The 18725-nt window shown below is 37.2% G+C and overlaps 1 protein-coding gene across 4 annotated transcripts in view; it reads right to left on the bottom strand.

Moving 5' to 3' along the window:
- Nucleotides 1-9423, bottom strand: part of lrrc49 (leucine rich repeat containing 49) — a 35080-nt gene extending 25657 nt beyond the window's left edge. For 2 of the 4 annotated variants that reach the window (XR_436521.3, XM_006779746.3), the window contains exons 1-9: nucleotides 9370-9423; nucleotides 9126-9247; nucleotides 8935-9000; nucleotides 8791-8839; nucleotides 8144-8338; nucleotides 7922-8015; nucleotides 7183-7386; nucleotides 6316-6382; nucleotides 3296-3439 (exon numbers count right to left, since the gene is read on the bottom strand). Coding sequence is in view for 3 of the 4 variants with exons in the window: in XM_006779746.3 (XP_006779809.2) it covers nucleotides 3296-3439; nucleotides 6316-6382; nucleotides 7183-7386; nucleotides 7922-8015; nucleotides 8144-8338; nucleotides 8791-8839; nucleotides 8935-9000; nucleotides 9126-9209 (903 nt within the window). In the remaining variant the exon portion in view is untranslated. The other 2 variants (XM_006779747.3, XM_087847539.1) reach the window with 2 other exon arrangements.
- Nucleotides 9424-18725: the final 9302 nt, after the last annotated feature.

Genomic DNA, 18725 nt, shown 5'->3' with positions numbered 1-18725 from the left:
GAAAAAACTGGGGAGGAGGTTTTTCCTGCTGACAATAGGCTGGGTTCACCTTAGATAGGTCATCAGTCCATCACATGACCAACACAAAACTCACCAGGCCAATGCCAAAGATCATCTGTAGGAGGCTGGAGTACCCAGAGAAAATCCATACAGACACAGTGCTAACAATGGTAACCACTGCATCACTGTGCCGTTCCTCCCCTACAATTATACACATCAAAACTCAGTTAAAAGAAACATTTAATATTTACAACTTGGCTTTTTTAAGCTAGTAACAACCTACACTTAATTTTTAAATTCTGCATGAGATTTTAGCAAGATGTTTTAGCTTGTTTAACACATTAATTTACATTAGTTTACACTATGCCTCCTTATCTAGACTTCTGCGTCATGATAACCAAAAATATTGAATTAGAAATATGTGCATATGTGCATGAAATAGTGGTGAGACAAGGAGTTAGTAAACACTAAATCAGGGTTGTAAACTCATATTTCTAATTGGTACATAAGGTGGGTCCTGTGCGGTATATGTAATAAGTAATAACTTATACTTTAATGACCACGTGGGGAAATTCCTCTCTGCATTTAACCCATTTACTCAGTGGGCAGCCACTGGGCGCCCGGGGAACAGTGTGTAGGGACGGTACCTTGCACAGGGGTACCTCAGGGCAGACATTCAGTGGATTTGAATCCCTGACCTTCCGATCATGGGGCCACTACTCTACCTACTGAGCTATCCCTGCCCCCAACAACTGTACTAAAAACAACATCTAACAACACATACGAGAGCTATTGCTCAAAGGAGATAATTCAATAGAGCTGAGATAGATAGATAGATAGATAGATAGATAGATAGATAGATAGATAGATAGATAGATAGATAGATAGATAGATAGATAGATAGATAGATAGATAGATTTCTTCTATGACAAATGCAAGTCATGCTATGCAGTGCTAGCCAGCACTCAACCATCAACTACATTTACAGTCTCTGTCTATGCCTGCTTTTGTATGGATGCTAGTGAACTAGCAGCCACTCCTGGCTGTCTGAAGCTAAATATAGCAGCCCTGTCTCAGACAGAATGATGTCATCACTGAGCTGATAAGCTGCATAACAATCGCCCACCAATGTGGTCCTTTTTTAGAAAGTCTCATAAGAGATCAGCTGACAGGATCTCTTATGAGGCTGGGTAGAGCGGTGTGTGTGTGTATTCTTGTTTGCCTGTATGCCTGCGGGCGTGTGTTTATGTATCTGTGTGCCCGTGCCTTCACCTCTTTACCCCAGCTCCACCCTCTCTTTACTGACAGCTTGCGTGTCTTCATTTTTCACACTCATACTCAGCTCTGGCTGAGGCATTATTCAATAAACACAGAAAAACCTCTCATCACCGCTGTTTCGTCTGCATGCAACACCAACACACCACAAAAGAGCAAGAAAGCTGCTCATGTGGCAGGTACATGTGGCTGCTGGGGGGGTTTCTAAGACCGTAAGCTGGTGGGTTTTGTGGGAGTTCCTTCAATAGCACAGGCTTGAGATGTGATTTCATCTGCTTTATGCGACTGCGCATTACAACTGCAGATGCTGTGACATGGGGCACACTCCTGTGTTGTTCTTGCATGACCTTTGAGACACTTCACATGTCAGCCAAAACATTTTGTGGTCCTCACTTGGCTATTAAGTTGTAGAAGTTAAGAGTTTCTCCCTGTAACAACATAACATAACACACAGTTTCCATGTTCCCAGGTCATACTGGAAAAACATAGAAATTACTAAGTTGCTGTTACTGTTCACTGACCTGTTTTGGGAAACACTTCAAGCTATTTACTCAGGAACATCCAAAAATCCTCTTTCCCATAAACCGTGCATATAAAACTCACCTAATTAATTATTCTACAGTAAAACTACCAAAGAGCAATATAGAGTTTCTACATTTTTCTATGTTTTGATGATGGTGTAGTCTTTTGGCTCACAGACAAACCCTTCTGTTAATGCATAAAGTCAGTCTGCCAGTGCCATGCCTTTTTTTCTTAGACTGCTTTATCACTGCTCAAGCTGACTGCGCTTTTCTTTCAAACAAATCATCATTCCCACAGCCAAAAATATAAAATGGATCCCTTAGTGACATGCAGTGAATTTCATAATGGAAAGGAACACCTAAGAGGAAGGATGGATGACTGGGTGCAAAGTAATCAAGTTTAAGAGTTGCTTTCAAAGAAAGACAGTGTCAGTGTTTTTTTCAGGTTAAGAATTTCACTTTTTATCTGCTTTCCCTTTCATGACTGAGAGAATCTCTGAGCACCTGGAACGTGGTTATTTAGTTTGTACAAGGTATAAGCACTTGGCAACAAGCAGCAATAATGACAGAGACCGAGAAACTGCTGAGGGGTAGCATTTTTCCTCTCTTGTGTATCAAATAAAATACAACATCCGATAATTAGGACTGGAAGTGTTTTGTGATCAGAAATTGCAGGCAGACGACAGGATGAGTGACGGGAAGGGCTTGCAACTGATTCAAAATGCTGAAATCCGTTTTTATTTTCTATCTTAAAAAGCATGAAAGGGCTTAGGGGATTTGCATACAAATGAAGGGGCCTGTTTTGGCATGCACTGTTGTGTTTATCAGATAAAAACTATAGAAACCAAAGGGAGAAATTTCCGTGTTTAGAATATCCAGTTTCTCTTTCAGCGTGCCAGAAAGTCGGTGGGAGGTTGTGGGTAATGAGTTATGTCTCCCTAGGTAACACCAACAGTGATATACTTCACCACCACTTTCTCACAAAGATTCCATTAATGTTATTTTTGTTATTTTGTGGCTGTAAAAACTGATATGTTGATCCATAGCAAAGGTAACAGTAACCATCCGAGGGACCTGGTCCACAAGTGGTAATTTGAACATGAAAGATAAAGTACAATTGCTATTGCTTTCATCTTCAGAGGCACATTTTCTGAACAGTAATAAGAAAAAAAATAATTGGTAGCTGCAGGAACTTCAAAGAACCACGGGGTAGCTGTAGTGTTGGGATATAGCTGTGTGCTGCATCACACTAGGGTCTGCAAGTCAGATATAGCTAAGTTAAATCAATGCACAATGTAAGATCTAAGCGTGCAAACATTTTTGTATTTGTATTTTCAAACTGATGAAAATAAGGGAACTGAATAAGGGAACAGAAAGAAAGGCCAAAAAGCAGGAAGTGCTTTTGTTTTTTGTTTTTTTAACATGAAGGAAAAGGACAGTACGCATGCAAAACACTTACATACAAAAATCTATAATTAGTTGGAAAAGAGTTCACTCACCACAACAGAGATGCAGTTCTGCCCTAGGTTCAGTTCAGTCAAAGAGTCAAGACCCTGCAAGTTTTCCATTTTTGAGATGTTGTTTCCTGCTAGGTTCAACACTCTTAATTCGCTCAGATGAGACACATTTTCTATCCTGCAGATCTAAAGGAAAGCACAGTAAGACAAAATTAGTTAAAAACAAAACTAAAATGCATGTAAAAGAGCAATCATATCATATATTACCCAATTCTATGCAGTGAGGCACAGATTAAGGCTGGATTAGCAGAGTATAACATACTTGAATTATACATTTGAATTTCTTTCTCTAAAATGACACACATGCTGTCTGGCTAACCAAATCATGAAAACAAAAGAAATAACTAAGAGTCAGTCAATGGTGGAATCTTACCCCACCTTCTCCATCATACTGCTTGGAGAAAAACATTTATAAACCTCTGTAAGAGTGACATTTTTAATACTTCACACAAATTCCCAGTGGCTGTTATCAAGATGGTGATGTATTTGCCTATTCCTACTGTGCACACTATAAACATTAAGAAAAGGCGGACAATGCTTTACGAGTTGATGATTCTGTGAAAACACAAAATCCAAACATAACTGCTGTTTAAATGGTAAACAGAACAGATGGATTGAAAATCTATATTGAACATGAGACTAAAAAAGTTCTTGTCTTTGTAGGATATCTTTTCAGATGGTCTAAAATATCAGTGTTTATAAATGTAAAAGCTAAAGAGACATTTATTTAGTAATATAAAGCAGAAACACTGCAGTATGATCTTAGTCAGCACCACAGCATAAATTGCATCTGATTTATATCTTGTTTTGGGAGCTTAGATAGGCGTTCATTAAAATAGAAATTAATAGATTATGAATGTTGGCCCGAAATACAGTCTGCACACTGTAAGTGTTCATCAAATTAAACAATCGAGCCACCATGATAAATGTTGCTGAGAATCATTAAACAAAGGGGCAAGTGTAGACTTTTTACCTATATCTCACTTTGGGAATTGATAAAACTGTAACACGCATTTTAAAATCAAAGGACATAACCTTTACAACGGACAGACACATGGATATGAATTCATAAACTCTGTATCTCTGTACACACTGAAATAGATTTTGGATAGCCCCATTCTAAAATATATGAGAATCTTGAGTTACAGACCATGAATTTGGTGATTTCCAGTGATGAAGGTCAGGACCCGGAGTTTGGCAAGAGGCTTCTGTCTCACAGGTAAAGGCCTGTTCTTCTAAACTTGGTATGTTTATTTCAAATGACATAGGAAAAATAAGTATGTGTCACAAGTATCGTGGGTCACGGATATTCTTGTGGGGAAATCCTGTCTAAACTTCACCTCATCCCAGAGTGATTTGCCAACCAAACATGGCAGACAGAGTCAAACTCAATCAACATCATCATTTGTAGGAGCGAGAGTTCTATATGACTTTAGCCAACTTCTCTAAGAGAGTGATATTTTTTGTTTTTCAATTCAGTGACCCCACAGGGCATTCTCAGCTATTTCTTGAGAACATTTAAGTCAAACTGTTCAAGTGGAAAACATCACAGCCTAAGTAAAGAATTGGTTATTCAACAATCTCAGTTCACATTGTAACCCCAAGACTTGGTCACTGAGACTGAGTGGGTTGAAGGCCGACTCCCAGAGAGAATATCTCATTCTGAATAGCTCCAGCAAACTGGAAAAGAAACCTCTCCCTGGTACAGCAATAAATGGGTAAAATGGCGGAGTTTTAGATGTTTGTGAGCTTCCCAGCTCAAGGATGGGGGGAAGAAAGGATAACAGTGATGCAAAGCTTGTGGTCAAAAGGGGGGGGAAAAGACAAGCAGCTGGTGTTCTGTGGCCAAAAGTCACTAAACAACAACTATAATTCATCCACTTCATAATCTTGAATTATCGTTATGCAGCAATTCAGAATACATTTGGGTGGTCAGATCTCTTGTGAGTTTGGAAAATGTCTTAAAAATATGACTGAACAGTTATTGAGCTGCACAAAACAGAAGGTTTTAAGTTCAGTGTTTGAAAGACAAACTGGCCCTGTGAGAATGATAGATTTATCATCTGCTTCACAATAGGTGTCTGCCAGAGCCTAAATATAATGTGCTTGCATTACAAATAAGAGCAAAAGAGCTAAAGAAGTTTCATTATTAATTCAATTGCAAGATTATAACTGCTAAAATTAACCATATAGATGTAGTTAGTAAGCACAAGTCAACACTGTTGAGGAAACAGAGAAATCTCCGTCAGGAAAAATAACTTAAAATTAACAATCATTGAATGGCAACTGTAATGCTTGCTCATGTAAAGAGCAACCGACCTCAGAAAGAGAGCAAGTCTTACCAGAGCTCTGGAGTAGCTCTCTGAGGAGGCGTGTAGGCGGCATTCTGGCAAAACACTAATTTGACCAAGGGAAGCCTTTCTATGTTGTCTTCCTTTTCCATTAGCTGTTAAAATTCTCATTTGACATAATTTTATTTCTCAGGCTTTTAATATCATTAAGCAGGCTCTATTCTCAAGGAACAAAACAGTATAATAATAGATAATAATAGAATGAGACATACATTAATTTAGGAACACTATAATCTACAAGAGCTCAAAACATTACCCAGTGCTGAAAACATTAAAAAAAAAAACAGTTCCATCTGTTCGATAAATTATGCGATGGCCACTGAGGAAATTAATGTGGGAGTAGGTATTAGACAACAGCTTGTGGGTTCTGATGGTTTTCAGTGCTTTCTTCTCTTAGAGTGCTGTGAACTATGTGAAAAGCTGAAGTTAAGTGCCCAAAACAACGAGCCAGATTTCTGGCTTTAAAAACAAACCTCAGTATTAAAGTGAATTAACTGCCCCTAATACATGGTTTAGAACACGGAAGAGTCAATCCGCTCATACTGAACTTTGAAGCCTACAACCATGATCAGCCTTTACACCACTGGCAACTAAATTAACACTGTTTAATATACATGTCCTGTAGGAGGGATGACGGTAAAGGAACAGCACCTGATTGTCATGCAAATCCAACATATTCAGTTTAGACAAGCTGTCCAGGCAGCAGATTTCATGAATTCTGCAAAGTACAAGGAAAAATGTGACACATAATGGGAAAACACAACATGAAACAGAATTTGTCTGTAGAGTGGCAACAGTTACGTAACACGTTAATTCTGGCTCAATGAAAAACCAACAGGAAAATTTAAAAAGGTTGCAGTTTTTGAAGGAACAGCAGCAGTACAGATAATATCCAGTAATATATTGTTCAGAGCTCTCCATGTGGATGGAGATCATATAACACTGAACAATAATTTGCTGTGGTCTTTTGAAAATGCCAACAAATAAAGTAGAGGAATTTCTTACTGTTCAGTTACTATGACCTCAGATACTGATTTGCAAAGACAAATGTCATGTTTGAAAGAAAGTTCACCTGTAAGATCTTTATGTCAAAAAGATGTGACTTTGATCCTGAACCTGCTGACCAAAAATGTCACTGAGATGATTGCTTTTCAAATGAAACTGGGTTTAATCATTTCTGATGCTGACCATGTAGCCGTACCTAGTTAATTCAAATGTATTAAATGCCGAATGTAAACAACATTTTCCTTTCATGGCAGCACTGTTGAACCCATTTTAACTATTAATAAATGCTGCAACTTTCATTGCATATTGTGCATATTATTAGAGATGTTTAACAAAAGAACAATAAAGCTACTCAACTGGTCATCTTGCACTAGCACAACTGAACTGCACATTGTCAAAGTCAATTAAGTTTTTATCATACTAAAAATAAGCTTCATAATATCTATAATTATAAAATATAAATATTATCTGTGCTGTCTTTGTTTGTTTACACTTCCTGTCATGGCAACTAACCTGTTCTTCCCCAGTATGAGGATCTTGAGAGACCTCAGAACTTCAATGCCAGCCATGTCACTGATGTGATTGTCATGCAAATTCAGTGAAACCAGCTGCTGCAAATGTGACAAATGTTGGATCTTTGTAATTAGATTGTGCTGAAGGTTGAGAAACTGCAGTTCTTTTACAAAGTCCAACTGTGGGCATTCCTCCAGAGATTGTCTAAAGTATTGGGGGGGAAACATATTACAAGATTTAGACTTTAAATAAAATCTATACATTTTTGTGAAAGAATTAATGAAACAAATATTGTCAGCTCAGGTTAATGATTCAAATAACTAGATCAGTTTTTCAATATACATATTAGCTAAGTGATTTCTGCTCAGTCCGTCAGTAGAATATTTAGTCAGAATTACTGCCATTTTATCTGGAGATACTGGTTAGTTATTTAAAGAGACTCTGCTGCTCCCTTGTGGCAATCTTAAGCCTTTGCCATTTTAGTTAGTCTCATGGTTCCTACAGCAAATGACGACTGTGAAGGTCAGAATGAGTTAATAAAATTCAGTGGCATAAGCATGTCAGAAGAATATGAATGCCTTTGCAGGTAAAAGATTCAAAGAACAGCTGACACATATGACATGTTAAAGATAGTTCCAGCTTACAGTGACTTTAAGCTAGACAACAATGTACTACAACTCTGTACTACAACACATACACTTTACAGACAATATAGAATACATAGGCAGATAAGGGGTACCTTTCCAAGTCAATTTGTTGAAAACTGGATGTGAAAGGCAATTGAGTGGAGAGAAAACCAGGCAGAGCACTGTAATTACATCCAGGAAAATCACCTGAAATAGATATCACAAACTGAAATCAGGGTACACTTAAAAGCAAAGCGCACAACATAAAATATGTCTACAAAACTGTGCATGTAAAGGTTATCTTAATTCTATCATTTTTTTAAATTGAAAAGTACCTGCAGGTTTTGCATTTTTTAAGGCATTCTGGCCAAAAGTTTCCCCCGTACACTGGGTTTGTCTCCTTGCTTTGTGTCTTGCTTTGTATGCAGCATTTGAAACGGCAGCTCCAGCTTTTTGATTATATGTACATTTGTCACTTTCAAATAGTTCCTGTACAACTCTTTTCTGGATGCCTGCATGTAAACTGTTTTCTACGAAAGATAAAATATAGTAAATAAGTGCAAAGAAAACATTTTTACACAGCAGCTGCATGTCAGTGGTTCTAAAACTGCGGAGCAGGCCCCACTGATTAGACTTTAAGCCACTGCAAGTGGGCTGTGGACAACCAGAGAAATGTGTGATGTAAACTTTGGTTAAATTAATATGACCCTGAAGGGAAAATGCACAAAACAGATTTTGCCGAGACTATTATGTTGACTTTTATTTCACGAATAATCCAAAATAGATAATTACTATTGTTGATGACTTATTTTAAAACTAGGATGCCAGATGACCTTTATTGTCGTCTGAAGCAGGGCATCTCCAGCGAAAGTTTGAGAACCACAGCCATGCCCAGTAATTAATATATGCAAATATGCTGCTGAATCACACAAAATCCTCTTGGGTGGTGAGTGCTTGAATGAGTTAAGTGGGTCAAACCTACCTAGGTCAGAGTAGTTAAATGTTTCTTTTACATGATCTTGAGAGTCACTCTGAAAAAAGATAAAGAGACCAACCTCTAAACGCCTTGAAAACTATAAGCACTACATAGCCATTACTATTCCAGTGTGCTCTTTTAATGACTCACCATCGCTTGTGCTCTCGCTGGCACGAGAGATTTCACAGTCGTGAGGTGCAACTTGCAGCTGTTGATCTACAGAAATATTGAACAGCGTTTATTTAATAAGACACAGGCAAATATGCTCAGACATAACCGTGTATCGACACTTTAAGTAGTGTTTGGAAAGCGTCCGTAAAATTATTAAAAACGGTATTTACCATAGGGGTGAGAAACATCCATTTTTCGCTTGTGTTCTGTTTATGAGAGCGGGTGATTTTACCCTCGGCCAAATCCTCCTCCATCTAGCTAACGGTTACTGAAGATGGCAGTTAAACCACACCTGACAAAAGAAAAGAAAAGAAAACTCGTATTATTTATGAATGATTAAAATAAATATGTGAATTCAACTGCTACAGCTAAGTTATAGCCTAGATTCGTTTCTCGCACAGAATAGCTCTTCACCTCTGCAGCTACAAACTTCCCCGAGGGCAACACTGTTACCACGGCAACGACGGGCGTTGCTTGGTTACACTCACTTCCGGTGTCGCTAATAAGCAGTGTGCAAGGAAATGAGGACACGTTTCCCGCTTCGGTGGTGTTTAAGTCAACGTGGGTTTTTCTAAGTAATAAGACTTAATAATCGGGAATTTACGTGGGTCTCCTTACCCTTTTTCAAAAATTGATCCTGAATATTTCTTATTTAATATTACTGCTAGTGAGTCAAGATACATAGCCTATAGAAAACATCTACTGTGCTCTGGTGTTAGAGTGCATCCTGCCTGATTGATGCTTTTTTGTCTTCTGTTTTTTTGAGAAATAACCTGTTGAAATATGTGCATGACAAAGAAAATCAATTCATATTACTTTATCAACTCCCGGTTTTTAACAGCTCATATCTGTTTAAGGAAGAACTCTGCCCTCTTTCAAGTCTGTCCACATATTTTAAACATGTCATTCCTAAGTTTTGGAATAATTTTAGGAATAAATATGATGTAGACTATGTTAGAAAAATCTATACTAACACAATAAGAGCAGGCAAAATTACCTAGAATTATCTAGAAAAGTAGCAACATCTAACAACTTGCTTACTATTTAGACTTTGAGGGAAAACTTCCTAATGGCAGACCTCCTTCTCCTTCTCCCTAACTCCTTCTTAGCTATTATTCTGCTTTCATGCACATAGCATTACAGCAGAAGCTGTGCTGCTTCTGAATTTGATCGCAATATCATCAAAATATGTGTCAGGAATAATCACAGTTTGCCACAAAAGGTTCAGCTGTGTTCATGTATTCATATTTTTGTCTTCTAAAAAAAGCCCAGTTGTTGAAGAAAAAAGACCCGGCCATCATTTAGTGTTATGTAAGTGTTTTTGTCATTCTCCTGTTTAAACATATGTTTAAAATGTTGCCAAATCCTTAAACATAAAAGTTATAAATACATTTTTTAACTTAAAATCATATATCCTGATCTAGATACTTAAAGTTGGTAAAAAAAAAAAAAAAAAAAAATCCCTTAAAAATAGCAAACAATGGATTCCATATCAAATTGTCATTTTTGAAAGAATACATAATATGTATATATAAAGAACCAAGACTCTGTTACAGCTGACCGCATCAGTTCAGTTTAGCTGACTGTGGACTAAAAAAACTGCTAAAACCTTTTCTATTTAATCATTCCTTCTATCGACATTCTTTTGTAATTTCAGTTGTACAGTGCTTTGACTGTGAAAAACAATATATAAATAAACTTTATTTACTTACTAAGTAATCAAAATACAATCAAGTACTGTAACTATAACCTGGTATCACATCTTGCAAATCTAATTCAGGCTAATTATGTTTACTTTTTTTTGTATTTGGGTTATATAATTGTGATTACATGTAATCCATTACTAAACACCCCTGTGCTTAATTTCTTTATCTTTTAATAAAATATATTATTGCCTTGTAAGCTATTATTTCATACCATGTTTACATCAAGGTTATGTCACAAGTTAATTTGTTTTTGGTCAAATTATCATGAAACAGTAGAACTGGGGTACTGAACGTAGTATCCCAAAGCAGCAGCACTGGCTCTCTAAGCTTCTGTAATTAGTCTTTCACTGTATAAGCTGCATCTGACAAACTACATACATAACAGCGAGTGGGCAGTACGAGGGTCACTTGGGGCTATCCGTGTTTACAGAGTATTGAGTCTTGTTTCCATTTTACATCACACTGAAGATCATTCTCAGTTAAACAGGTCAGGGATAGCATTCAGCCAATCAAATATCCCCTCTCAGAAGACACCTATCTCAAAGTTAATGCAGAAGAAAAAAACACTGCTTTGACATAGAGGTAGACCAAGCAAAGACTATTAACCTTTGCCCTGGTCAGTCACACCAACTTTTGAGACTGAGGTAGAGTCAGTGTTTTCAAGCCAGCCAACCAACAGAAGAAAGTTGGATAGGTCAAAAGAATATGAGCAGCAGTATCTTCAACATATCCTAATTGTAGTGTAATGTGTAACATGTAACACAACTAAACAACATTTGCATATAAAACACATTAGCTGTGTATTGTATGCACTTCTCCCATCAAATTTCTGAATACAATTAAACCAAAGTATTTCAAAACCCTGTAATTACTTCGACCTGCACCTGTGAAAATATTGAGGGTTCTTTTTCACTACTTTATTGCACTCCATATAATTGATGCAGTGCTGACAAAAATAAAATAAAATTAAACACACATTAACACTCGTAGCAGACCTTCTGCACTGTTTTTCTCTGTAAGTATAAGAAAAGGCACAGGTGCAACACATAGCACTAATTATGTTCTATTTAGCTGTGTCGGTAAGTCATAACAGTGAGTCAACAGCAATTTTGGAATTTCTCAGAATGCTGATTCATCCACAGCATTAGCTTCCTGTACCCTCTTAACATTTTATCTGTGCAGCTACCTGAATTAGAATGACAGTGAGTTAGTTAAAAGTCTGGGTGTATGTAACACAGGCCTAATAGATCTAAACTAGTTTATAGACATAGCCATACTTTATATGGCTGCTACAGAAAGTACACGACATGTATGAGTACTAAGCTGAAAACAAAAAAACAACAAAAGGGAACTGAATTAAAAACACAAATTGCTATACTGAGTTGATGACTGTAGAATCAGAATAAGAAAATACACTGGTCCTGTTCCCAAATTGCTTTTTTAGTGTCTACTTGACCATTGTCAAGTCGAGATGGAAAAATACGATTTCAAATTTATTATTATTGAGAGGGTTTATTATTGATTGGTGTATTTTTAGAGAGCATATGTACAGAATTTGTCTCTTAAATACAATGAACTAGATGACCTTGTGGTGCTCAAAGGCCAAAAAAATAATTTTGAAAAACTCATCCACGGTGTTTCTTCCCAGAAATCATCCACTTGTTCACAGAAAATGATGCAGAACCCTTGCTGATAATCCAGTGAATGCTTCATTTGTTTCATCATGTTACAGCCTTATTCCAAAATGGATTCAGTTCATTTTCCCTCAATATTCTATTCTCAATACCCCAAAATGACAATGTGTAGAAAGTTTGTTTGAAATTCTTACAAATCTTTTAAAAATAAAAAAAACTAAACATTAACATACAGTACATAAGTATTCACAGTGTTTGCCATGACACAAACAAATAGAGGTCACATACAACCTATTTCCACATTTTGTCAGATTTTTCTACAACTTGACTGGAGTCCATCTGTAGGATGCTCAGTTGATTGGACATGAGATTGGACATAGAACACACCTGTCAAAGCAAGGAAGGGAACAGAAAAATTCCTGTGGCACTGAAGGACCCAATAAGCACAGTGGCCACCGTCCTCCATCATCAAATGGAAGAAATTTGGAACCACTAGTTCTCTTCCAGGCTTGTATTGTAGAGATGACTCAATAAAAAACACACCCTGTGTGGACTTTACCAGAAGGCATCTGAAGGACTCGACTCACAGACCATGAGAAACGAAATCTTGTGGTCTGAGACAAAGAATGAACACCTTGGCCTGAATGCCGAGTGTCATGTCTGGAGGAAACCAGGCACCACACATCACCTGGCCAAAATCATCCCTGTAGTGAAGCATGGTGGTGGCAGCATTATGCTGTGGGGATATTTTTTGGCAGCAAAAGTGGGAGGGTTGAGTCAGGGTAGAGGGAAAGATGGAATGAGAGAGGAATGTACATGCCTGATGATAACCTGCTCCAGAATACCCCCAACCTCGGACTGGGGCTAAGGTTCATCTCCCAACAATACAACAAGCCTAAGCACACAGCTAAGATAATAAAGGAGTGGCTTCAAGACCACTCTGTGAATGTCCTATCAGAACCAGAGCCCAGACTTGAACCTGATTGAACATCTCTTGAGAGAACTGAAAATGGCTGTGCACTGCTGTTCCCCATCCAGCCACATGGAGTTTGAGAGGTTCTGCCCCAAAATAGGTGTGCATTCTTGCATATAAAGCTCGTTGCATCATATGCAATAAATGTTGCCAAAGGTGTTTCAACAAAGTACAGAGTCAAAGTCGGAATACAAGTTATATTTTTGTTTTATTCTTGTAACATCGTAAACAGAGGGTATTTTGCACCTTGTCTTTATCCATAGATTTACCAGTCTTTTCACTCTAAGAACCATTTAATCCAGGGGGTAGTTAGTCAGCAGCCTTGCCAAAACAACAATTGCCATAAAATAGATTATGATGTATTTTCAGCCCTTTTTACTCTGGCAGTAATAAGCTGTTGCTAAGTGAAGACAAGTCCAGATTCATCAAAAGGGACTTCCCACACACTGCCTGTCATTGTCTATTCATGAGGCACAGGCTGACACATATGATGGGAGGTGATGAACAGTTTGAGTGGCAGGCCATATTGACAAAGTATTATTTAAATTTAGCTCTATATAGACAGATATTTGGTGCTCTAATTCAGATTGTTGTTTCCTGGACAGAAAACAGACACAGCCAAATTTCTCCCATTCCATATTTTGTTAATACATCAAAAGTTTAAATTGGCCAAAAAACAACTACAAAAGATTATAATTATAGTTAACAAAGATCAAAGAGGTAGATACGTCCACACATAAATATGAAATGAGTACAGCTTGCCCTCAAACATTTGAAATGTGAACCTGTGAATATCACATTCTGTATAAGTCTGACATACAGCAAAGCAAAAGGGACATATATTGTTGGTTGTCAGAGAAACGTATACCCTCGGGGGATGTTTTTTTCATCATGAAACAACAAATAATCAAAATATAGTGTAATTGTACCAGCAGTGCTGATTTGTTGGCAAAAGCACAGCGTGGCCTTTGCCTTGACTGGCAGATGAAATCTAGATGTACAAACATCATTTCTAAACATTCAAAAGGAAAAAAAGAAAGAATGTGTATGTCTGCATTTCTCATGCTGTGGGGATATAAACCAGATCCCCTTTAGTCATATTGAAGTGATCTGCCTCCCTGCTACGGACAAAAAGCAACCCCCATGTACGTGTACATGGTTACAGTGTAGGGCGAACACTTGGGTTAAAGACAGAGAGACAGAAAAAAAGAGAGAAAGATTGCAAGGGGGTGACTGAGTTCGCTCCAGTTTTTCTTGTCATTCAAATCGGTTAGCAAACATTTTTGGTTAACCCTTAATAGCTGAAACGATTTATGTCACATCACAGTTTATGTGAAATTAAATGAACGTGACAATGAGGGGTTAATCATTTTAAACATTTATTTCCTTGTGCTTCTTTAAGTATAACTGTAATTCTGTCTTTTTGCCTACAGACAGATTGTATGATCCACAGTATCATTATATGTTACATAACAAGGTCAGTGTTTGAAAAAAAAAGTGCAATAAGAGAAAACACACAGTGGAACAAAACTGAAAGAATTACTTTAATGTATGCATGCCCAAACAGCACTTTATTTGTTGTGTGGATTGGAATAAGTGGGGACTAGCAGGGTTACAACCGTGACTCATTTCTTCAAACAGGAAAGTAAAATAGAAACACGAAGGGGAAAATTTGCCTGGTTGTTCAGCACCATTCATTCGATCATGTGAAATCATACCAATAATGGCAGGGTCTGCTAAAGAGACGAGCATTAGTGTACATCCTTACATACTTAAAACAACAACAAGACAGCAACATCAAAAATAGCAAATAAGGTTTTCACAGTGGTACTCTTTCTATTTAAGAATCCTAAACTCAGCTGGATATACTGCCCATCTGAAAGCTTTCTCTGAATTAAATGAGTCATTGCAAGTGGTTCCTTTGCTTTTAAACATTTGCTAGTGGCTGTCAGGCTGCACAGCTGTGCTAACATAAATATAGTAACATTAGCAGCAACAAAGATAAAGAACAGGCAACGTGGATCCAAATGTCATAGATTTAGGGGAAAGGTCATGGGGTTACACAAGTTTTTAGGGTAATGTCAGTTCAAAATTTCATCATAACCCATCCTAGAGCTGTTGAGATGTTTTAGTCCAAAGTAATGAAACCCTGATTGATTGATTGATTGATTGATTGATTGATTGAATCTTTATTTTGAACATGTTGAAAAAGTACAACAGCATAGAAGTAAAAGAGACAAATAAACAAAGCAAAACAAAAGGAAAACGAGCAACCACAACTACAAATAAATTTCATGTTCAAAAAGGAGCAGGAAGAAGCACAAGCTTATTTAATCCCACCCCTTTTCCACTATCTAGTAATCAATAGACTACAGAAATACCTCCTTGCAATTACATTATATGTTATGTGTTTCTTTTATTATTATTTTTTATATATATATACATATATGTTTCTATCTATCTATACATATGTATATACACATACACACATATACACATTTTCAATAACCCCAGTAACACCTCAAAGGATACACAACCTACAGATATATATACCCATACCAACATACCTGTGCACCCGCACACACATGAAAATATTGGACAAGAACACCCTATCAAATGTCTACCTCCTCCCTGTACCCTGTAAAAACCATGTCCTTACACTGCTTTTTAAACTGCACCATGCTCAGACATTGCTTCATATCTTTACTTAGTCTGTTTCACAGCTTCACTCCACCCACAGAGATGCAAAAACTCTTTAATGCTGTACAGAGACAAGGATGTTTTAAATTTAATTCCCCCCTCAAATTGTATCCCCATTCCCTTTTAGAAAACAGTTTTAGAATATTGTCAGGAAGCAGGTTATTTAGTGCTTTATACATAATTTGTGCAGTGAGAAAATGAACCAGATCTGTGAATTTTAGAATTTTTGATTTTAAGAATAGAAAGTTATGAGCATGACTGACCTCTGCTTTGAGGTCTTAATACATTGATATATTTTAATAACATGGTAACATTTGTCTTCTGAAAGTAAATCTGTAAAAATCTAAAACTGAGAGGTTTCAGTCTTAATGACTGGTTAATAAGGACTCACACAGCATCAGGAATTCAAGCTTTATTTTATAAAATCAATGCCATATTGGGTTGGATTTAATCAAAGGCTGGACAATTAATCATTGGTGACAGCACATTTGCTTCCTTACCAGAGCCGAACCTTTTCCCTTTTTAAACTACCATCATTACTCTATAACTGAATACCAGAAAATTATTGTCTGTTTTACAAACCTGCCTGTGGGAATGCAGGTTTTTGAGTCCATGGCACCTGACCTATGCTCACCTGAGATTTACTGATTATACAGACTTCAGAAAATTAGCTAAAGGCATATCTGTTCACAGGGGCATTTCAGTTACATGTTTTATATCAAGTCTGCTATTGTGCAGTGCACATTTTGTCTTTTCATTGTTATGCTCTTAATGTTGTTTTAATAACTGTGCAGTTTTGCAATCTACAAATGTGTCTGTATCTTTTAAATTGTTTCCAGACTTTGTATGTATTAGATTAGTTTATATACTCTGTTTGTGACTAATTAAATGCCCCAGTGGGGTTATACAAACAATCTAATTGAAAACAGAAAACCTCAAAAAAGTGGGAAAAAAGGAGTGAAAAACTCTTTAAATTCCCTCTTTCATGGTTAATGTTCAGAGTTTTCTTGGTCCAAGAGGTAGAAAATACTGATCATGAAAGATGAAAGAGTAAGATGAGGACAAAAAAGGTGCCTGCAAATAGTCCAATCAAAGAGTTCTGATTTTTGAAACTCCCCATAGTTCTTTTTTACTTTGTTTTTGTTATGAGATGCAGATGAATCATACAGAGCCACTCTGAACACATAAACAAGATTTTTTTGTACCTCATTATAAGTGGCTATGTATGCCAAGGAACAATTATAGTTAAGAGGAAGTGGACTGCGGGATTATTTCGAGGTTTTTACAATGAACACAATCACCCTAACAGTGTTTTCTGACTTCTGTTTCACAGAAAACTTTTCTAATTCACTAGATTTACAAACCGAAAAAGACAGAAAACACAAATGCAATCCTGGGTATTTCTACAAACTGGCAGGCTCTCTCAGTTGATCCTAGCAGATAAGCATACAATAAGACACTAAATGCTTTAGATTATTTGTTGGCAAACTTTTCTTTCCTTTCTCTCACTCGTTGTCTCTCTCCTTCCCCCATTCTCTCCCCATGTTGCATTGTACACAAACTGGAGCACTGTATGGCATGTGGTGCAGAGAATGAGTCAGACTGCCCACCAGCTGTGAGCCTGGCTTGCCAGTGGGGAGGAGTAAAGATATTTCACGCAGGGCTGCATGACATTGGTGTGGGTGATTTGCAGGGTTATTAGCTGAAAGCCAATGGCTTGCTGCAAAAATGGACCTCAGGTAAAGCCTATAGAAAAGTGACCATATGATTATAATTATAATATTCTAGCTGGACACCTACATACATATCCTCTACGACAGTAATGAAATCAGTGACTCTGAAAATATACATTATTCTTATTAAGGGCTCAGGGCCTAAGTCAAAGAACAAAAAGTTTCACTTTTATATTACTAGTTTCATTAAAGAGCAAGCAAAGTAATAATTACAACAGAAGTATGGTTTGGTAGAAAATGCACACATTTTAAATAAAAATGTTAAATATTTACTTTACTTTAATATTTACTTTACTTACATCAACAATGGTCACTGATATTGGCAATCATTTTTGGAATCAATATTCTTTGGATTAACTTATGGTAAATGACCTGTATATCTATAGCGCTTTACTAGTCCCTGAGGACCCCAAAGCGCTTTACACATTCAGTCATCCACCCATTCACACACTGGTGATGGCAAGCTACATTGTAGCCACAGCCACCCTGGGGTGCACTGACAGAGGCTTATTTCAAATAAAATTGAACAAAAAGTAAAAATCCTGACATGGCTTCGAAACAGTATATTGCAATAACGTAGCAGGAAAAAATTCTATAACAAGAACATAAAACTGTTTTTAAACCTTAAACTGCCAGTTCAGGGTCGGTTTCAGTGGGTCCGTACATTTGGCCAGTTGCATACAAATCTTGAATACATCGTTTTTGAATAAAGTATAACAGAATAAAACAAATATAATGTTTAGTTATCTGTACTTTTAACCGTTCCCGAGCGGTTACTGTTGTTCAACTTCCCTGCTTGCTCTGGGGACATGTACCTGTAAAACTTGCCTCCTGCTTGCCACTACACGCTAACACCCTATTATCCAATTAGCAGCGTTAGCGGAGGGGTTCGTCCTTGGCACGGCAATTTCCCAATTAGAAACACGTGAATTTGCTCCCCTACTTAGAGACATGTGGCCGGGACGTTCGTGTTTTCGCACACTTAGACAACACTCAGTCTGGGGGGGAAACTAAAAACCAAAAC

The sequence above is a fragment of the Neolamprologus brichardi genome, chromosome 1 (genome assembly GCF_056152115.1).
Source record: "Neolamprologus brichardi isolate AB-2024 chromosome 1, ASM5615211v1, whole genome shotgun sequence".
Lineage (NCBI taxonomy): Eukaryota > Metazoa > Chordata > Actinopteri > Cichliformes > Cichlidae > Neolamprologus > Neolamprologus brichardi.
This window is presented reverse-complemented; position numbering and strand designations above follow the sequence as displayed.